A 21,082-nucleotide genomic window follows, 5' to 3' on the forward strand; every position below is an offset into this window, starting at 1 on the left:
GCGCCCGAACCCGCGCTCGTGCGACACCCGAGGAGCGAGACCAAGAACGCGCCCAAGTGGTGGTCGGAGGTCAGAGCCTTCAGGTAAAAATTGAAAGATTGCGTTGAATTATTAGTTGTTGTATGAGTAATAAATAATTCATGTTGAATGTTTTTAGGATGACAAGATTGTTATTCGTATGCCTGAAGTGAACCCTCAAGACGCTATTTTGGCACATGTGCTCAAGAGGAAGGAAGAGGAAAAAATAGAGTCTAAGGATAAGGACAATAAGAAGCATTTGGATGAAGTATGGTCATTTGTGTTGAATATTATTTACAAGTATATTTGTTTATATTTGGAATTTTGGTTTAGGCATATGTGCACTCGCAGACTGCTGCTGAGCAACAGTTGCTGTCAATGAAAAATCAAATCGATGAGGAGCGCATGAGGAGAATGCGGTAGGTTTAATAAAATAATCTTATTCAAATTCAACCTATTTCAGCTTGAATTTTTCAACTATGATGATTATATATGCAGGCATGCTGCAATGACTGGCCGCGACTGGGTCGAATATTTGGCGCGCAAACGTGAAGGAATACCCTCCAAAATGGTCCTGAAGCAGCAGCAGCAGCAACAGCCGGTGTATGACGACAACTCCAAGTAATAGCAAATAACTTTTAAAATTGATTGTATTAATATAATAATTTGCTTGTACATTTTTCTAGAATGGAAGACGACGACGGCAAAGATTACAATCGCGAGTTGTTGGAGTCGGAGGAAGACGGCGGCGGTTCTGTATCGCACAGTGCGGCCGAATATGCGACTAAACCTATGAATCAGGACCTTAGCCCAAATTTCAATAGGACTGTCACGAGTGACGACGACACTGGCGAGATGACGGCGATGACGAAAAGAAATCCTTATGATGACTTTGCGGCGCCGCCGATCGAGCAGGTTGACACGTCACCGGAGTAAGCCTCTAAATTAATTTATAATTACATTATTTTATAATCAACAATATTACCTTATCATAACTAATAATCATTTGTTATATTTCATTTTCATCATTTGTTATACTTGCTTGTTATAATTGATTTCATTATTTATTTTACTCGCTTACATTCTTTTTTGAGTTCATAATTATTTGAGTCATATCATTTAAAATCATGATTTACATTCTTATACTTTACATTCATACTACTTTTTCTCACAAACTCACATGTAGTACTAACAGACACTAAAAGCAAATTACATCTTTCATATGATCATTATAATATGTTCCTTAACTATTGATTGATAACTGATATAAATTGATTGCTCTATATGAATTTTAGCCCTCCACCGCAATCCATCCCTACAAGTTTGAAGGCACACGACAGAATGCGAACTCATGATTATGCACCTGAAACCTATTGCGAGGCTGAAAATGAGGGGTATGTTGAAAATGAATTCATTAGTTGTTACCTATCATTCATATCCATTATCATAATTTATTATCAATTTTGGTTATTTTTAGTTCCGAGCTTGTGCCCTTCGGTAGCGGGGTAGAACAATTTGTCTCCGATAACGAAAAGGTTGGTCCAGGAATGGGTTCATCAACTTCGGGAGGATTTGGACGCACGGCCAGGGCGCCAAGTGGGACCGTGCTGGCAGCCAAGACCAAGAAATACTGTTAGTAATCGAAAGTAATTCAATTCAAATGTATATCAATAATTACGAATCTTCCTATTTCAGCTTCCGCCCAGCACCATCTGCCCTCATCGGCCACTTGTCACCTGGCCAGGAAGCGCCGTCAATTCGAGGGCCCCAAACAGGTGGCGGCCTACGGCACCTATGCTAGCAGTTCTCTTTTTAGCTCGGGTTCTCAAAAGGCCTCCTTCTCTTCGTGTTGCAAAAAGAAGAAGAAAAAGAAGTCTAAATGCTTTAAGAAGAAGGAGAAGAAACTCAAGTGCCTTATTGAGGACAAGGAGAGCGAGGAGTCTAGGAGGCCGGCTTGCAAGAAGGAGCCTTGCTGCCCGAAGCAGAAAATTGTACATGAAATTAAATATCATTTTCTAATATGATTAACTTATTTGTTTCAAAAATTTAAAAGCCATTCGATGTTGTTATACAGCATATTTTCTGTGTAGTGATTTTTTTTAACTCTACAGGATAAATCTGAGAATCAGACTAAGATTGTTTGCAAGAAGGGCGCCAATAAGAAGGGCAAGAAGAAGAAGAGCAAATGTAAGAAGCAGAAACGCGACCCTTGCTGTAAACCACCAAAAAAGCAAAAAGTGAAAGTAGGCCATTAGCAGCCAACGATTAAAAACAACTAGATCGAACTGAATTTTAAAATCAGTGAAAAATTATGCAGATACATTAAGCCTTATAATTGAACTAGATCGATTTAAATTTTGTAATCTGTGACATGATTGAACAATTTACAACATTTGCAAACAACCTGTTTGAAAATGTTGGAGATTAATCTAAAAATGTTGGAAATTGTATGAAAGTTCTGCTAATTGTCTGAAAACGTTGCAGATTGTTGAAAAATGTAATAGATTGCTTATCTAAATATACATTGAGCATTAACATCGAACTAAATCGAACTAAATTTAATAATCTACCATTTTCAGACAATTTACAACATTCGTAGACAATACATCTGATAATGTTGTAAATTATCCAAGAATGTTGCAGTTTGTTTAAATATGTATTAAATGAACTAGTGCTTACTTTTAATTAACTTAAAACTATCACTTATTTATTATTTCTGCTTCTCATAGGTATTTTGTTCGGCAAGCATTTACTTTAAAATAAAATAAATGCATACAATTTGAACTATTTCCATGTCATTAGTTGATATTGAATGCAGTAATATTTTATGAAACTGATCTTCAATAAAATTTATAGGATGAGAGCTGTGGGGGAGCATGTCCTGAATTGCCACCTAGAAAGCCTCCGAAAAAGAAGAAACTGAAATGTAAAAAATTGAAACATAAATGCGATGACAAACCTGAAAAATGTTGCGAGGTGACGAAAGATTTTGACTGCTGCCAATCGCATGACAAGGCCAAGCAACTCGCCAAGAAAGACGAATAATAGCAAACAACTGTAAGTTTAGAATTTTGGACCAAAAGGACAACCTTTACCCTTACCCTTACCCTTACCTTAATCCTCAGCAAGTTCTAACATTTAAGATTTTATCAATGATATATTTATAAAAAATGAAACACGAAAAACGCAAAAAGAACAAAAATATTTATTTTTCTACGATTATATTTTATTTGTAACAACTTTTTTTTAAGTGTCATGAGAAATGCTGTGTTTAATGATAGTTTGAATATGTAAAAAGTAATAAGATATTTTTTTAGTGTCAATGACGAAAAGCTGTGTTTAATAAATGTACCATCAATATCTTATGCATACATTTTTGTATATTTTGTTAATTGAATTGTTTATGTAATGGATGCAGTTTTTAATCGGAACAACCGATTTGAATAGTTCAAAAAACATTCGATCCCTATTGATAGGGAGATATGCTAATTCGTTTTTGGCAAAGGCATGTCCAGCCGTTACGGAGATCAAGAGCAAAGAGTGCAGAAAATACAAATCGAGTTTTTGAGAGAACGGAGTATCGGAATTGAATAATCTAAGAAACTTTTGGCAAAGACAGGTCCCGCCATTTCGAAGATACAGAGCTAAATATGAAAAAATGGCAGTTTTTTAGTGCTCATATTGACAAAACAATTGCTTTTGAGGATAAAAAATATTACATCTTTTGTTATTTTCCATAAAATATTTTTGTAATTTTGGATAAAAATTCAAGAAATGACCCAGACTAAGCACGGTCTAAGCGCCACTCTGGTACAAATGAATTTGTACCACAGGTATCTGGTACAGAATTATTTGCAAATGCGTTTAGACTTTGACTATACTGGAGCACTTTTTCAATTTTTTACAAATTAGGCAACTATTTTTTTTTTAAATTGAATTCGAAATGAAATGACGATTGTTAATGTTCTGGAGATAAATTGATTTATGATTTACATTTGATTTGCTCAGATATAACAAGATAGCAAAAATAATGAAAGTTACAGTATTTGTAATAATATATTTGAAAACGTTTAAAATTTCTCGAATATTTCATTACGGTACGGGAAGTTCCAACAATTTGCCTTAAGGCACGATGCCATACACCACTAGTTGGTATTTGATTTGAAAAAAAAAATTCAAGTGAAACTTCTTAGTATATACAATAATAATATCTATTACTAAAATAATACCATTTGCGCACTTTACTATTATAATAGTTCTTACTTACGAATTCTAATATAATAATATATATATATATATATATATATATATATATATATATCTTATAGATAAATATTACTCTTAATTAATAGATAAATATTACTACTTAGTATTTATTTAAATTATTTATAATTATATTATTTTTAAATCTATAAATTTTTGGCCAAAGCCTTAACTCCTTGCCAAATTTCGATGCTCGTCGATTTAATTTTTTGAGATGGCAACAGGTACCCATTTTGGTGGTATCCGTCTGCCAAATTTATCTGGTAAACATATGGTATTGACAAAATGTCACTTGCGTACTCCAATGATGAACCTGAAATAAAATTAATCAGTAATTAATTAATTATCAATTTAAAAACTAATAAAACTTGAAAAATAAAAAGAAAAGAATAGGGATGAATAAAAAGTGATGGAAAGTGAAAGGAACAGTTATGTAAAATTGCTACTAGAAAATGATCGAATCGCTTGAGTTATACTTCAAAATTTAAATATTTTGTTTTTTACCTCTGGAATGTATTAATTCACTCTTATATTTCGTCTGTTGAACTTGTTCAACGCTCCTTAGAGCAATTCCGGCTAACCTCATTGCATCCGAATTTAAATTGGATTCGAATCCGAATTGGTTGTTTGAATTGCCTTGGTTTTTGTCGAATGTGGCCCAAGTTTGGCCGTAGGCCCTTAGGGATATAAAAATCTAGAAAGAAAAAATATTGTTAACTTTGCTCCTTGCAAATTTTGCTAGAATATAATAGAATTGTTTAAAACAAAACTTTTTGTTATAACATAAATAAAAACAAGTACTAAATTCATATTCCTCTCTTCGAGCCCTTTTCATTAATATATCACATGCAAAATAGTGTTCAAGATTTGCCTACTGGCAAGTTGCACGTTACACTTTTAAGTTGTATCAATATTAGTATAAATTTTTAGGTATTACAGTATAAATAGAAACAAATACTAAATTCGTATTGCTCTTTTCGAGCTCTTCAATGATATGTCACATACAAAATACTGTTTGAGATTTGCCTTCAGGCAAGTTGCTATTTTTAAGCCACAAATTTAGTTAAATAATAGTACTCATTTTTAGATTTGTCACAAAATATAAAACAAAATGAGTACTACATTTGTATTCCACTTTTTGAGACCTATTAATTGATATGTCACATAATAATTGAGATATGCCTATTGGCAAGTTGCTAGTTCAATATTTATATATTTAAATACTAAATTAAATACTAAAAATACTAATACTAACACTAAAAAAAATAGTAAAAAACAAATATTAAATGTTTGTTGCTCGTTTTGAGCCCTTTTCATTGATATGTCACATGCAAAATTTTATTCGAGAATTGCTTAATGGCAAGTTGCTTTTAATCTCGTGGTGAAAGTAAAATTTTGACATCTAAATTTTAGAAAATAATTGCAACAAAAATTGAAAAGTAATTTATTTTTTATATATTTACCTTGATCTTGTTTTTACGTTTGGCCATAAATTGGGCGATGGCCTTTGTTTCTGGTTCAGAAAAAATATTTGGACCACTGTATGTATCTGAACATCTAAAATGTAAAAAAAAAAAAAAAAATAATTAATACCACGATACATTTTTAGGAATCAACTTATTTTTCTAATCTAATTCTATTTTATTGAATATTTTACCACAAAATTTATCATTGGACTTGAAATTGAACATCAGTTTTTATGAAAATTGATCTTGAAATAATTATTTTATAAAGTTTAAACTTAAGATAAAATAATAAATAATTTATTGATGCAATTAATTTAATACTTATTTTAAATTTTATTTACATACCTATTTGTTCCTTCAACGTTCAACCCAAAATTATGCTCCAAATCGACTCCGATGCATTTTTCGGTCGAAGATTTTTCCGGTGATTGTTTTAACCACGGATAAAAATTCCTTCAAATGAAATAAATATTAACTGAGACTCTTTAAATACAGTCAAGTGCTAATTCTTACCATCCGATTAGCTTTTCCAAATTCCAACTGGAACTTTTATCGTCATTTATGTTGTACAAAGATTTGGATTTTGTCCAAAATCTGTCCTTGGAATGTGAATATTCGTAGCCATCTGGATTTGTCACTGGCATTATGTACCAGTCGCATTTTTCCAACATATCCATGTCTCTTGGAATGCCTGAGAAAGATATTTTTAATAAAAACTAGGTTTAAATGTTAATTTATGAAGGCAAGTTGCATGAACTTTGTAAATAATCGACTTAATCGAAAAGATTCTGAAAAAAAATATGAATGCTTGCCATGTCTTCTGGACCTAACACGATGCGTTTTCATACATTTTCACTTAGGCTTGGATACGCATGGTAAGCCTTATGTGGATATTTTAGTACAAATGTATTTAATTAGTTTTATGAACAAAATTTGGGTGTGAATGGTAAATATGAACACTACTAACAACTAAATCAAATCTAGAATGAAGAACTCTACTGACAAAAAGTTGATATGACAATTTGCAAAATCAAAATAAAGTCTCATGATATAAAAATATCACTGACCGAATTTAAAATAAACTGGCTGTAAGCAAACACAGATACTTTTTCCCATTTCACTGTCAAACGATTCAGATTGACTGGAAACATAAAATTCGTTGTTTTCTTACCATTTTCGACATGACCTTCCACCAAAGACTTTATAAACCACAAGGCAACCGAATTGGAAATCCATTCGTTTCCGTGAATATTGGCCAAGATTAATATTCCAGGTTTTTGCACCTTTTTCTTAGGCCTATAATATTTGCTGGGCATATAACTGTATTTTGTTGGAATTCTTTGCATTCTTAGAATCTGAAAATTGGACAAAATTTGTTAAATATATGTATATTTCACAATATTGTCCGAAAACTTGGCGAATTAAGTACATTGCATTTCAGTAGACATATTTGTGTACTATATACTCAATTTGCAATACTGTAGTTCAAACGGTGAAGTCTAAAGAGCTCTTCAAAAGCGACGCATAGAATATTTTTTCTAAGAAAATTTTATGCCCTTGCTTATAAATCTATCTCTATTTCAAAATTTTGTAAGAAAACTTTTCAAATTAGGTACATAGAATTTTAATACACAAACTCATATAATACATACTCATATAATACATACTCAATTTACAACTTTTTAAATCAAACAGTTTGTCCTGAGGAGTTCGTCAAAGTCACAAAAGTAAATGCACAATTGATGCTCTGAGATTAAATTTGTATTTAAGATAAGATTGTAAAGTATACAAAGTTGCTGTAGCGTTGAACGATATTAGACAATATTTTAAAATAACTATTTTTGTATAAATTTGCCGAATGCATCATTCATATTAATCGAATGGTTTAGAAGTTACAAGGGATGAAGCAAATTAATGCACATAAAAAATAAAGCGCTATACTAAATTGAAATTCCAATGCAAGATTTCCATGCACATTGTATTGAAAAAATCTTTGACATAGTAAAGTTTGTTTGGAAACTAGTATACTTAAAGCTCAAATTATTCGTTGCATTTCAATTGCGATTTAAAAGTATACCGAGTTGCTCTAGAGCTATGTACTATTAGAAACGTTTGTAGATTAATTAATTTTGCGTAAATTTGCCAAATATATGATTTACATCAAACAAATGGTTTTAATGTTATGACTTCTACAATAAATTAGTGCATCTTCACTAGTTACTTTTACAACTTTGCTTCCGCCATTTTGTAATACAAGTTCTTCAAAATAATGGCGGAAGCAAAGTTGTACAATTAATATGTTTTCAAATGAGTTTTAGAGCAGACCATGTTGCTGTTGGGCTTGGTGGTATTAGACAATATTATAGACTAATTAATTTTAAGTAAATTTGTCGAATACTTCATTCAAATAAATCAAATGGTTTAGAAGTTAGATCATATAGAGTAAACAAATGTTTTTCTATTGAAATTCTCTTTTATTTTACGTTTTTAAGTATGACGAGTTGGTCTAGAGTCGTTAAGTATTAGAAACATTAGTAGATCAACTAATTTTGGGTAAATTAGCTGAATATGCCATTTATATTAAGCGAATGGTTTTAAAGTTATCACATATATTATTTTCAAATGTCATGATTTTGTACACTCACAATTTTGTCTGAATTTCAAAATTATAGATGAAAACTTGCCGAATTAAGTACATAACATTTTAGTGAATAATCTTATATATTACATACTAAATTTGTAATCTTGTAGTGCAAACGGTGCAGCTTTGAGAGCTCGTCAAAAATGACTCTCTAAATTGTAACGATTTTCTCTAAATGTGGACTGAACTATGGTTATTCGCAAAGACTTACATTTCCCATGATCTTTGTTTATAAAATTATAAATATCATAAAATTTTGTTAGAAAAGAGTCATAAATTAATATATATATAAATAAATAAATAACATATAAAGCGATAAAGTAGACATTTCAATAAATAACATACTCAAATTTCAGTTTTGTGTTAAAAAAAATGCAGCCTGTAGAGCTTTTTAAAATATAATACGTATATCTAGAATCGTTATGTATGTTATGAAATTTTGGTGGGCAACTTAGTAAATTAAGTACTTAGCATTTTAGTATATATACTAAAGTACTTATATACTACGCAAATTGCTGCATTATAGTGCAAACGGTGTAGCCTGCAGAGCTTTCTAAAACATCATTCTTAAATCTACTCTCTAAATCTGCACTTCATTACTAAATTTGTCTGTATTTTAAAATTTTCGAAGATAACTTTTCAAATTGAGTATATAGCATTTTAGTAGACTTATTCATATACGACATACGTGATTTTTTAAATTTTAGTGCACGCAATTTAGCCTGAAGAATTCGTCAAAAACGACTTTTCGAGAAAACAAAATTAGCAAATCGAGTGTTTTGGAAAAAATATTAAGTAGTCTTATCTATTACTACTTACACTATCATTGTCTTCATTTATGCTCCTCATATCTCTAAAATATTGATCCCTTTGTCTCTGCAAAATGTCAGTATCGAACACATCGCGTTCGAATTGATCGAAATATTTATTATCATCCTCTGTCAATCCCTTTCTATCTTTATCGATATTTTCAGCATTATATCGAATATTATCGTCCAAATCGTTCTGTCGCAAAATATCAGAATTCGATTGTTGTATGCTGGTATCGATATTATCGGCAGTATCGATATCGGTGGGGTCAATGTGGCGATTTTCTTTGTTCGAATTTGTTATCGACTTTTGGGAAGTGTGCAGCTTTTGCGCAGGTTTTGATATCTAGAATAAATAACAAATATTTTACAAGATTTATGTGTATATACATATTTACTAGTAATTAATTACTTTGGCTATTAGCAAAGGTCTTCCCTCGTAACTTCTTCCAATAGTTTCGACTTTAATCAAACTCGGATATCGAACTGAAAGATATTTTAGATATTTTTCGATGTCTAAATATCTGTGATATCTGTACCAGGTTAAGGGGTGTCCTGAAAATATAAAGTATAAATAAACATTTTTAAAAAATGGTTTAAATATGTTTTTTTTAAGTGAATTTACCTTGCGTGTACATTAAGGACGATTTGTGCCTTTTCGACATTCTTGGATTTTCAGCTTGAAGTGTATGCTAAATGAGACATTTTTAAATTAAAATTTTTGCTATAAAATATAAATAAAAATGAACACTAAATTCGTATTCCTCTCTTCGAGTCCTTTTAATTGATATGTCGTATGTAAAATATTGTTCGAGTTTTGCCTACAATTTATATCAAACATTTCTTAATATACATTATTACATTTATTATTACCTGCATATCTCTAATTTTAATATCGAATTCTACATTTTGATGTTGCAGATGCATTTTGAAGTTGTTCAGCAACTCAGGAGGTACCAGGACGTCTATAATTTTATTTAATGTGGGTCTACCAGTCCACCACTGGATGTTGGTCTCCTGAAGAATAACAAAGATGGTAAGTTTAATTTTTTTATAAAAAAAAAAGTTCTACTGACCTGCGAAGCATCGTACAAATCGAGCATGATTTCGAGAACGTAGAATCCTTTTGGTAAAATCTGCAAAAGTTGATATCCTTCGTAGGTTTTTCGCTTTTCTTTGGAATTATGAGGTCGATAGCGATTTAATAGGAATTCGTCTCCTGGTAGATTGTTGGAGAATTCGTCTTGGTAATTTGCGGATAACGTGTCTGAAAATAATGTAAAAAAAACTTTGTCATCCAGTAATTTTAATGCAAAATTTAATTTAATGTATTAAAACCATTTGAACTTAAATATTTATCTAAACTTATATTAACAATATTCAATATTTTAACGTAATTTTATCAAGACTTTTTCGTTTCAAATAAAATTTGGGTAAATTCGATACCCGTGGTACCATCTATACTGTCACCTCTATATTAATACTCACTCGAGACATACTCTGATACAGGCTTAAAAATTGTGCTGTACCACGGTTTAGTAGTTGTGTCATCGATCAAATTACTAACAATATTTCCATTATTATTATCATTATTAGTTGCAACAACATTTTGCGTCAACTTATCTCCATTATCCTTTGATTTATCGAAAAACAGTCCGTACAGCCATCTTGGTATCAGCAGGTCGTTGTAAGATGGTGCTAGCAATTTCGAGAAGTCGTAAATGGTGTCGAACCAACCTGGATAAATGTATTTTTTGTAATTATTAGAAATTATTACGGTTTTGGTGTTTAAAATTGGTTTACCTGGTGCGTTTTCAGTTTCTGCAGTAAATTGGGTATTGTCGTCGTCTTCGTAGTCGCTAAAAAATCCTTCAAAGAGCATTTGTCGCTTATGACTACGCCCAGAAGTACTTCTGGCTTTTCTAGTTTTTGGTACACTTTTGGTCTTAAATTCTAGTTTGCCTGGTTTGCGTGATTCTGCTTCATATTTAAATTCTAAATTTTCATTAGTAAGTGTGTTTTTGCTTTTGGAATCCATCGCAGATATTTTGTCCGTTTGGCGTTTCACTAGCGTCAAATTTTGGGTCTCTAAATCGCCTATTAAACCCTGTTTTGTTGGATTTTTTACTGCACTGAGTCTTTTCCTAGATTGGGGTATATTTACACCATCTTTCCTCTGTGCTTGTGTTAAATTTTTCTTGGTATTTTCCAAATTTTCCTCTCTAGTCAAAAATGCATCACTAAAATCAGAAATCACAGTTTCGACCATGCTTTCCATTTGTTCAAAAATATTGGAGTCATCTTGTTCTTCACTGCTTTCCGATGATGTTGTTGGCGGCTTAGAACTTGTTGTTGGATTTTGAGGTCTTGGATTTTGTGGCCTTGAACTTTGAGGTCTAGAATTCTGCGGCTTGTTATTAGAACTTTGGTGAGTCCAGTCGTTATTCTGATGGTTCCAATTTTGTGGTCTATTTTGAGGCCTTCGATTATTTTGGAAGTCTTGAATGGACTCGAAATCCGATTCTTGACTGTTGTGGTAATTTATATTGTGGTATTGATGCTTGTTTGGTTTTTGCTGGTACGGATTGAAACTTGTGCTTAAATTTATGGTGTCAAAGTCAGAACTTGCAGAAGGACGATGTGTGTTGAAATTGTCATATTTATCGTTTTGGCCATAATTTGGACGCCTCGTGCTGAAATTTGGACGATTTGGTCGTCTTGTGGGTGTATTCGGCCTTTTTAAGGGTGGTTGCTGAAATAAAACGATAGTCGTAAGAAAAATTTTGAACAACTTTGATATGAATATTCGTAATCGTACATTTTTAGCGGACGCAAAGTGTTTTTTTGATACAGACTTTGTGTTCTATGTTTTTATATTTCTTACGAAAGCTTCACTTTTTTTGAGACTTTTTACAATATTTTCAGACATTTACAACATATTCATACCATATACAACATATTCAGACAATTTAATACAATTTTTGCTATTCTTCTCAACCTTATGGGAATGACAAAAACGGATATCCCTTACTGTTACTTCGACACTGCTTTCATATTGACTTTCCGATTCTTGACTGAAGGACTCTTCTCCGCTGACTTGTTCCTCTTCACTCGCATTAGCATCGTCATCTTCATCTGAAGAAGTTTCTTCATCACTTTCATCACTTTTAGACAAGTCGTAATTATGGTTCAAGTTGTAATAGAAGGGATTGTAGGCCAAAATGTAGGGACGACGTGTTGTTGTGGCTGTTTGAACGAATTGGCTGTCCTAAAAAAATAAAAAAGGCTAGGTGTGAGTGGCATTAGCCTTAAGAAAAATAATAATTTTGTTATGAAGTATAAATGAAAACTAGTACTAGATTCGTATTGCTCTTGTCGAGCTCTTTTCATTGATATGTCACATGCAAAATGTTGTCTGGGATTTGCCTACTGGCAAGTTGCTGTTGTGACGTGTAACGTGTCAAATAAAAACAATTATTTTGTGATCCTCTTTTCGAATTATATTCGCATGCTAAATGTGTTTAGTCTAGTCACAAATTCAGTTTAATAATAATTCATATTTTGAATTTGTAATGAAGTATTAATGAAAGCAAATACTAAAACATCCCTCTCTTCGAACCCCTTTCAATGATATGTCACATGCAAAATGTTGTTAAAGATTTGCCTTGAGGCAAGTTGCTGTTGTTTTGTTATTAACGCACAAATTGAGTTTAAAAAAAAACGATTTCTATATTTGTTATAAAATATAAGTTATATTATATGACAATGATTATTATATATGATAGTAGTTTATTTTTGTAAAGAAAGGAAAGACTTTGCATGTAGTAGAGTCTCGTTTTTATTTAAAGCATAAATTTAGGTTATTTGTGTTATCAATGACACAATTTTGTCCCAAAATTTGCTAAATATCAGTTCTTAATTGATTAAGTCGATTATTTACATTTGCTTAAATAACAAATGAAAGGTCGCGCACTTGCGACATACACTGTGTATTTATTAAGCGAATAGAACAGCAACTTGCCGATAGGCAAATCTCGAGCAACATTTTATGTGACATATCATTGAAAAGAGCTCGAAGAGAGGAACATGATTTTCCTGCTCGTTTTTAATTATATTTTATAATAAAAAAAATATTTTGAGGAATTTTCTTAAAAACAAAAATCTAGCAAAATTTACAGCTATGCTATAATTAGGACATATTATTCAATATCTGTATTCTAGTAATATTTATCAAGTTTGTGCAATTTATCTTAAGGCAAATACCACTTATAATTACCTTGTTTACTTTTGTTCCACCTGCATAAATCCCACTAAAAAGGTTAGTTACTGGATTAACTAAATAATCGGTAATAAATCCACGATTTTCTATTGACGAGTTGCTGTTTTGTTCGTCATTGGTGTACTTTATCGAATATGTAAAGTTTTTTTCGATGTTGGCATTCGGTGTAATTATTTGCATCAGCAGAAGTAAATTGATGCAAAAATATATCAACTTCATCATCGGAAAATTAATTGCCGTGCCTAAAAATATTATAAATAAGTTATAGGTATTTCTGGGTACTTGGTGTGAGTAATTGTTGATATTTTGAAATTTTCCAAGAAAACATATCTATTTTAGTATTTGTTGTTTTAGTAGATGCACTAAGAAGTGACATACTCAAATTCCAGCATGCTAGTATAAATAGTGTAATTTTAAAAAATATTTGAAATAAAAAATGTTATTAATTAGTGTCGTACTATACATTTTGTGTAAATACTAATAATGATAAATTTTAGTGGAAAATTTCAAAATATTAAGAAATACTAGAGTAAATACTCAATTTATGACATTATAATTTAAAATATTCTGCAGATTGACTATTTTTCAAAATATTACTATTAAAACTGGATTGCTGTAATTTGAGTATGTTACTCTTCGAGACTTATACTATGACAAAAAGTTTTAAAATGGATGAGTTTTCTTGGAAAATTTCAAAATATTAAGATAAACTCGAACAAAGTACTCAAAATATATAGTACAATTATTTAGAACATCTAGTAGTTTGACTAATTTTTAAAAATACAATAATCATACTAGAATTTTGAAACTGCAGTATAATACTTTCCAATATAAATACTATGATAAAAAATACTGAAATCAATAAGTTTTCTCAGAAAATTTTAAAATATTTAGAAATACTTGAACAATGTACCCTCAAAAACATTAGCACTCGTGATAATTTGCAGTTTAACAAATTATTTATAATTATACTATATGCACTGGAATACTGTAATTTGAGTATGTCACTCTCTAATGCCTATACTGTGTTGGAAAATACTAAAATTGATCATATTTCTTAGAAAATTTTGAAATAATAACAAATTCTTGAACAAACTACTCTAAATACTTTGCCCGCACTTTGCAATTAAATAGAGACATACTTTTACAGATTTTGAGTTTGTTATTTTTAGCTTGCATTTATCAACGATAAATATTAAAATTGATTATTTTATGAAATTAATTTCGGCTGGAAAAACCTTAAAATCAAAATTAATGTTTGTTTTAACAGAAATACCTCGGTGTGCGATTTCTACTTGCACTTCACTTTAATTAATTATGATTTGTATATTTAGTAACACTTGCACTTTTATTTTTATTTGTTTAAATATAAAGAAAATATAATTCCTAACATAACTGATTATTATTAATGAACAATTATTTTATTTAATTAACTTATTTTTTAGTGTACCAAATTACGACATTCAACTGTCGAACTTTCCTCAAATACTAATCTCGATATAAAATTGTACTGTTTTATCGTTAAAATCAATTCATGTCGATTTTACAGTTAGAATTTTCTAATATCGTATATGACACAATTATTAATGTTGTTCTAAACAATATATGTGTATATATTTTATACATTTTCATTTTTATTTGTTCCAATAAATGACCCATTACGCTTTTGTGTCATTTTTTACGCATGGCGTCGTTTATTTATAAAATTACAAATTATTGTAATTACAAGTCGATGACATGTAGGAAAATGAATAATTGAAATAAACAGTTAGTTATTTGGTAGTAATGTTCAATAAATTCTAAAGTAAAGGTAAAGTTTCATTTTAACTTACATGTAATTATGCTGTACAAACACACGCTTGTATCAAAAAAGCTCGGTCTATTACTTTAAACTTTTATAAATAAACAGCTTTTCGTAGGCCTCTAATATTTTATCTTTATGCCAAGGTCAGTTTTATTAAAACCCAAAAATTAACTTTTAATTGCGAAGAAACGATGTAAATGAGTTTTTGCTTCAAAATCGCTTCAGGATTTTTTGCAAAAACATGGACAAAGAATGCTCGGCCGATCATCACACAAAACTAGTCAATTGATTTTTTTTAAATCGGTGCGGCCGTTCTTAGAGAAATCGTAAGTCAAATTTCGGCACGAACACATACTTTTTTTTAATTTTAAGTGTCAAACGATACAGAATGACTTGGAACGTCGAGATAACATAAAATTGTTCTTATCAAATATTGTCAAATAGCAATTGATTTGTTTAAAATCGGTTTGGCCTTTCTTTAAGAAAACGTAAACAAAAAGTCAAATTTCGGCACAAACACATACTTTTTTCATTTTAAGTGTCGAACGATACAGAATGACTTGGAACGTCGAGATAACATAAAATTGTTCTTATCAAATATTTTCAAATAGCAATTGATTTGTTTAAAATCGGTTTGGCCTTTTTATGAGAAAACGTAAACAAAAAGTCAAATTTCGGCACAAACACATACTTTTTTCATTTTAAGTGTCAAACGATACAGAATGACTTGGAACGTCTAAATAACATAAAATTGTCCTTATCGAATATTGTCAAGTAGCAATTGATTTTTTTTAAATCGGTTCAACCGTTCTTTGAGAAAACGTAAACAAAAAGTCAAATTTTGGCACAAACGCATACTTTTTTCAATTTATGTGTCAAACGATACATAATGACTTGGAACGTCGAGATAACATAAAATTAGCATATCGGATTTGTTATAAAATAGACTTTTACTTCAAGAAGTTAAAAGAATATTTTTAAGTACAATTGTCCTTTTTTTTAATCTTTTGTTATACAAATTGCATGGAAGTGCGACAAAATGGCGTTTTATACCAATAAATTGAACAAATTGGTGAAGTTCTAGAAAAATTCAGTCCAATTTGCTGTTTTAATCCAAAACTAAAATTAAACAAAGTAAACTAAATTAAGATCATTATTGGAAAGCAAATGAAAGCATTTTTCCACATCATAATTCAAAATGAACAAATTTCATTCAATTTTGTTAGTCAATTCTGCTGTTGGACGATTATTATTAATGATTTTTTTTTTAAATATTTGAAATGTATTAGATAGAATTTGTTCATTTCCAAAATTAGTATGAAATGTTTATTTGATTTTTTTTGCTCAAAAAATATATATATTTACAAATAAATATCTATAATAAATCAACAAATTCAATATTCAAATACATATACATCAAAATGCATTATTAAATCAGTCCATTAAAGCTGCAAATTTATTTTGAATAGCAGGAAGTTCCGAATCAGAGCTGTCTTCATCGGCATTTTGATCTAAAATACAACACAATAATTAATTTTTATCTAACCGATTTACAAGATCATCATATTAACCTTTGGGTATGGTTTTGGTTTCATCGTTGACCTCATCATCATCGTTTTCAGAAAAGTCTTCAGAGTCAATTTCGTCATCAACTTCTTGCTGGTTCGTTCTTGCTTGAATTTTATGTATTTCTGGCAAATCTTTGTGGACTTCCCATTGCCCTGGGTAAATAGATTGTGAATGTTAAATCTATTACTTGTGAATTGTAAATTCTCCTATTCTATTACCTTTCATTTCTTTATAATGTGGTGGCTTTAGCTTCAAACAAATAACACCGCTTAAACACATCTGCAACAAATTGATACCGGCTCGATGAATATCAGGTCTTGCGGCACGTGCTGTCAGGAATCCTCGTTTAATAGCCCATGCTTCACAAATGTTGTAAGGAGACCATTCCTCGTCTCCATCGGGGTGAATTAAATGCAATAATTTAGGTAAATCTAACCTAAAAAGTTGTCGCTTGACAATTCTGATATACTAAACTATTTTTCTATTATACCTTTCTGCAACAAATCTCAAAGTGCTAAACGTTTCACGCAATTGAGAAATCGGATATGACCCCATAAGCACCTGAATGTATCGTGGAACCAACGAAGGGAACACTAAACCTGGACAATCGCAAAGTCTGACAGTATCTGTCAGAAAAATTGTTTGAAAATGTTTAGTGTGCCCCGGAGTCTTTGAGACACTCACTACCTAAAACAAAATTATGCAATTACAAGTGTAAATAGGTGATATATTATTATTATTTACCTTTTTGCCCATCAATGCATTCATCAAAGATGATTTTCCAACATTCGGTTGACCGATACAGCCTATAGTTAAAATACCATTCTTGTACAGCTCATGCTCAACAAAAGCAGTGTCTTGGGTCTGTTGATTTATCACCGTTTCTATTTCTAGCTCTTCGGTGTTGCTTGAAGAATTCTTTTCTTCTTTAATTTTTTGTTCCCAACTTGATAAATCGACAGCATCTTTCACAATTGTTTTGCAAGCTGCCAACAAGCACTCAGCACCTTCTGTCGACATTTGGGGCCTGCCTTTGAGCTTACGGGATTTCAAACCTGAACGATGATGAAGAATTTATAATATACAAATCAATATTGATTGGTTTTGGGTGTACGCACCAGTTTTTTTAGCTGAACCTCTGACAACATTATAACCCGGATAAGACGTAAACAGCAATATATGCATTTCAGGGTACTTGTCTTTGAAATGGTTGTACCATGCGCAAACTAACGGAGCAGGGACCAAATCTACTTTGTTCAGTATAAATATCATTTGCTTTTTTAGCTCCTTTGTTACATATTCATATAAATATGGAGGAAACATCAGTGACTAGAATAAAACCGTATTAACATATTTAATCCAAAGTTTATGAATGAATTCATGTGCACTTACGGGATATCTGATATCAGTAATTGTTAATATAATATCAGACATTTCTAGCACTCTCCAAAGTTGACGCCAAGTTTCCAAGTTTAATTCAAAGTAACTTAAATTTTCATGGCTCTTTTCCAACTCGGTAACATACTCCTGAAATGAATCATCAATTTTAAGCAAATGATATAGAATTAAAATTTGCCGACAATGAAGTTGCAATATCTACTGTGAAATATCTGTGTTCACTTTTCTGTATTTCTTCTAAGCTCATATTGTAGTTCCAAGGTGGTCTTTTAGGAAAATCCAAGTTCTTAAAATAATCGTGTTCTTCGATTTCCAAAGCTTTATGATCTCTTATTTCCAGAGCAGCTCTTCCGAATTCTTTTTGCTTCTTTAACTCAGCATCAGACTCTTTGTTGAACTTCAACGCATATCTGCTTGTGTTTCTGTTATTTTGAGAAGCGTGGAAATCAATTTTTTGACAATTTGAATCATCCTCGCTTTGGCTTTGTGTTGTTTTCAGTAGAACAGAAGATTTTGAGGCTAAATTGGTAAAAAATGTTGTTAATATGTTCTAGAATCGAGGGTAAAATATGTTCATATACTTTGGCCTTGTCGTTTCATTTGTAGTTGCAATTTTTTAGCTTTGCCGCTAAATGGTACTTTTCTTCTACCTTGAGGCATTTTAAAACGTAATATAATTTGGAAACAATTATATTTAACTCAACGCTTGCTTGCAGTAACACGTAGTAACTAGATTGTTAATACGTATCATTTAATATAAGTCCTGTAAAGCTATTTACGAAAAATGTATCTTCTATTATATTATAACATTTTTTAGGTTAGTTATTTGACATATTGTGTACATATTTGTGTCAAAACTTGTGTCATCTGCAACACTTTTTCGCAATAACAACACAAGCCACTGACAGTTGACACTGTCATACAAGGGTTTGGAGCAGCGGAGTCCATTGCTTGTAAGGTTAGGTACAAATAGAATAAATTAATTAATGTACATGTTATTTAGCATATGTCACGTTTAAATGCATACATAATGTTAGGTATATATACATGTATAATAGAACATGATTTCAAAATTTAATTTCATCTTTAATGTATATAATTTCATACCAAGTACACAATTTTTTTTTTTTTATTTTCTTATAAATTACAATCTGTCTACATAGATAGACATTGAGTAATTAATTTGACAAATAACATACACAGATTCCCAGAGATTCACTTTATATTAATGTACTAAATTATGACTTAATTAAAATTAGGTATATGTATCCATATAATCACTATGATCTTTCTAAAAGATATTCAAATTCTTTTAACACTGAATTTATTTGTTTATTTTCTTCAAAACTCCAAATGTAAATAAACAATGACAGGTTATCTGTGATTTTGCCAACACTAGCGCTATCAATTGCCTAATACCCAAAACTATTTATTGATAAGATAACAACCAAACACTATGACAAAAATATAAGATTTGAATTTGAATTTGATTTTGAATATGTTGGTAACGACATAAGCGAGTATAGCTATTAACGGGTAACGATTTATATTGTTTTGGCGCCTTTTTGCCCCCATAAAAGCTTGCGCAGAAACATGTTAACTCATTTTGTGTTGGGACCTCGTGGTGATACTACACTGAATGGTAAGTCAATTATAATAATATTATTCCAAAACTTCTTTCAAGTAGTTTTTGAATATATGATTTATGCATGGTGTTTTTGCTTGTGCTTGATTTATTTAATTTTATTTAGTGAATTATAAATAAAAAAATGGAAACTGTTCATTATTTATATAAATCGATTTATATTATTTTTTCTATTTCAAAATAATTTTTGCCATAGAGTTGATGTTAATGGTTTGAAATAACACTTCGGCCAAAATTATATTAAAATATAGAAAGTAGTGTAAATCCAATGATATAAATAAAAACGGTTTTCAAATTTTTTTTTAATTATAATACAATAAAATAATAAAAATAAATCAAATGAAAGCGCAAGTACATATATATATATATATATATATATATATATATTAATGTATCTAAGTATATGTATATATTTTATATTATATAAATATAAATAATTCCATTGTAGTTTAGGTATGATGATTTTATGACATAAAATTCAATTTTATATAATTTATTTGAATATACATTTGATTTAAATATTGATATTAATTATTAAATTAAAAATACAAATAAGAACTAAGCAGTATAGTAAATATAATTTAATTTAAGTTATAACATTAAACTATGAATATTGCATAATAATTGTACAAAATCATTTTAATTGAAAATGGCTAATATATTTGACTACAAAGTCAATAATAATGAAAAAAAGATTAGAATTAGAAAACTATTACAGCATTAAAATTTATATTTGAACTTATGTCGGAATTATTTGCAATTGACTTTGTTATAATTATTTAATGTAGTTGTTTTTAATCAATTTTTAATGTAGTTCGTTTCTTTTCAGATTTTATACAGTGCCAACAGTGCTATGTGCAGTGAATAATAACTTCGGAGGCTCATTGTGCATTAAACTTTTTTTGATATTAATTGTAACTTAGTTTATTTGGTAGTGTTAAAAGTAATTTTTCATTTACCATTTTGCGTATTTCGAGTACATGGTACACACTTTTTTTTTTAATTTTCGAAAAACGAACGAACGTATTATGATGAAAATTGCGCGTTTGAAGCTACGTTCCTGCCGCCTACCCCCCACGGCAGGTCCAAGTAGTCGGGTTTCACATTTAAATTTAATTTATTAATTAATTTTTGTTTTATATCCCTGAGTGTATGGGCCCCTGCGTTGTTTTCCCAGAAGCACCGCAACC

At 30.4% G+C, this 21,082-nt stretch overlaps 1 protein-coding gene and 1 long non-coding RNA gene across 2 annotated transcripts; one reads left to right on the forward strand and one right to left on the reverse strand.

Moving 5' to 3' along the window:
• Positions 1–1,875: 1,875 nt before the first annotated feature.
• On the forward strand, positions 1,876–3,047 carry LOC113388005. The gene is made up of 3 exons (XR_003368180.1): positions 1,876–2,009; positions 2,130–2,261; positions 2,875–3,047. It is a non-coding gene; the product is annotated as an uncharacterized LOC113388005 (long non-coding RNA).
• Positions 3,048–16,714: 13,667 nt separating this feature from the next.
• On the reverse strand, positions 16,715–19,101 carry LOC113388608 (guanine nucleotide-binding protein-like 1). Its single transcript, XM_026625971.1, has 9 exons — positions 18,829–19,101; positions 18,450–18,766; positions 18,242–18,376; positions 17,968–18,178; positions 17,594–17,904; positions 17,340–17,536; positions 17,068–17,285; positions 16,852–17,001; positions 16,715–16,791 (listed from the first exon to the last, which is right to left on the reverse strand). Exons 1-9 carry the CDS (start codon positions 18,905–18,907, stop codon positions 16,715–16,717), a joined length of 1,695 nt encoding a protein of 564 aa, XP_026481756.1. The 5' UTR covers positions 18,908–19,101.
• Between the last annotated feature and the right edge of the window lie 1,981 nt (positions 19,102–21,082).

This window comes from Ctenocephalides felis, unplaced genomic scaffold (assembly GCF_003426905.1).
Source record: "Ctenocephalides felis isolate EL2017-DRISC unplaced genomic scaffold, ASM342690v1 CF-g0.4_SCAFFOLD_03572, whole genome shotgun sequence".
NCBI lineage: Eukaryota > Metazoa > Arthropoda > Insecta > Siphonaptera > Pulicidae > Ctenocephalides > Ctenocephalides felis.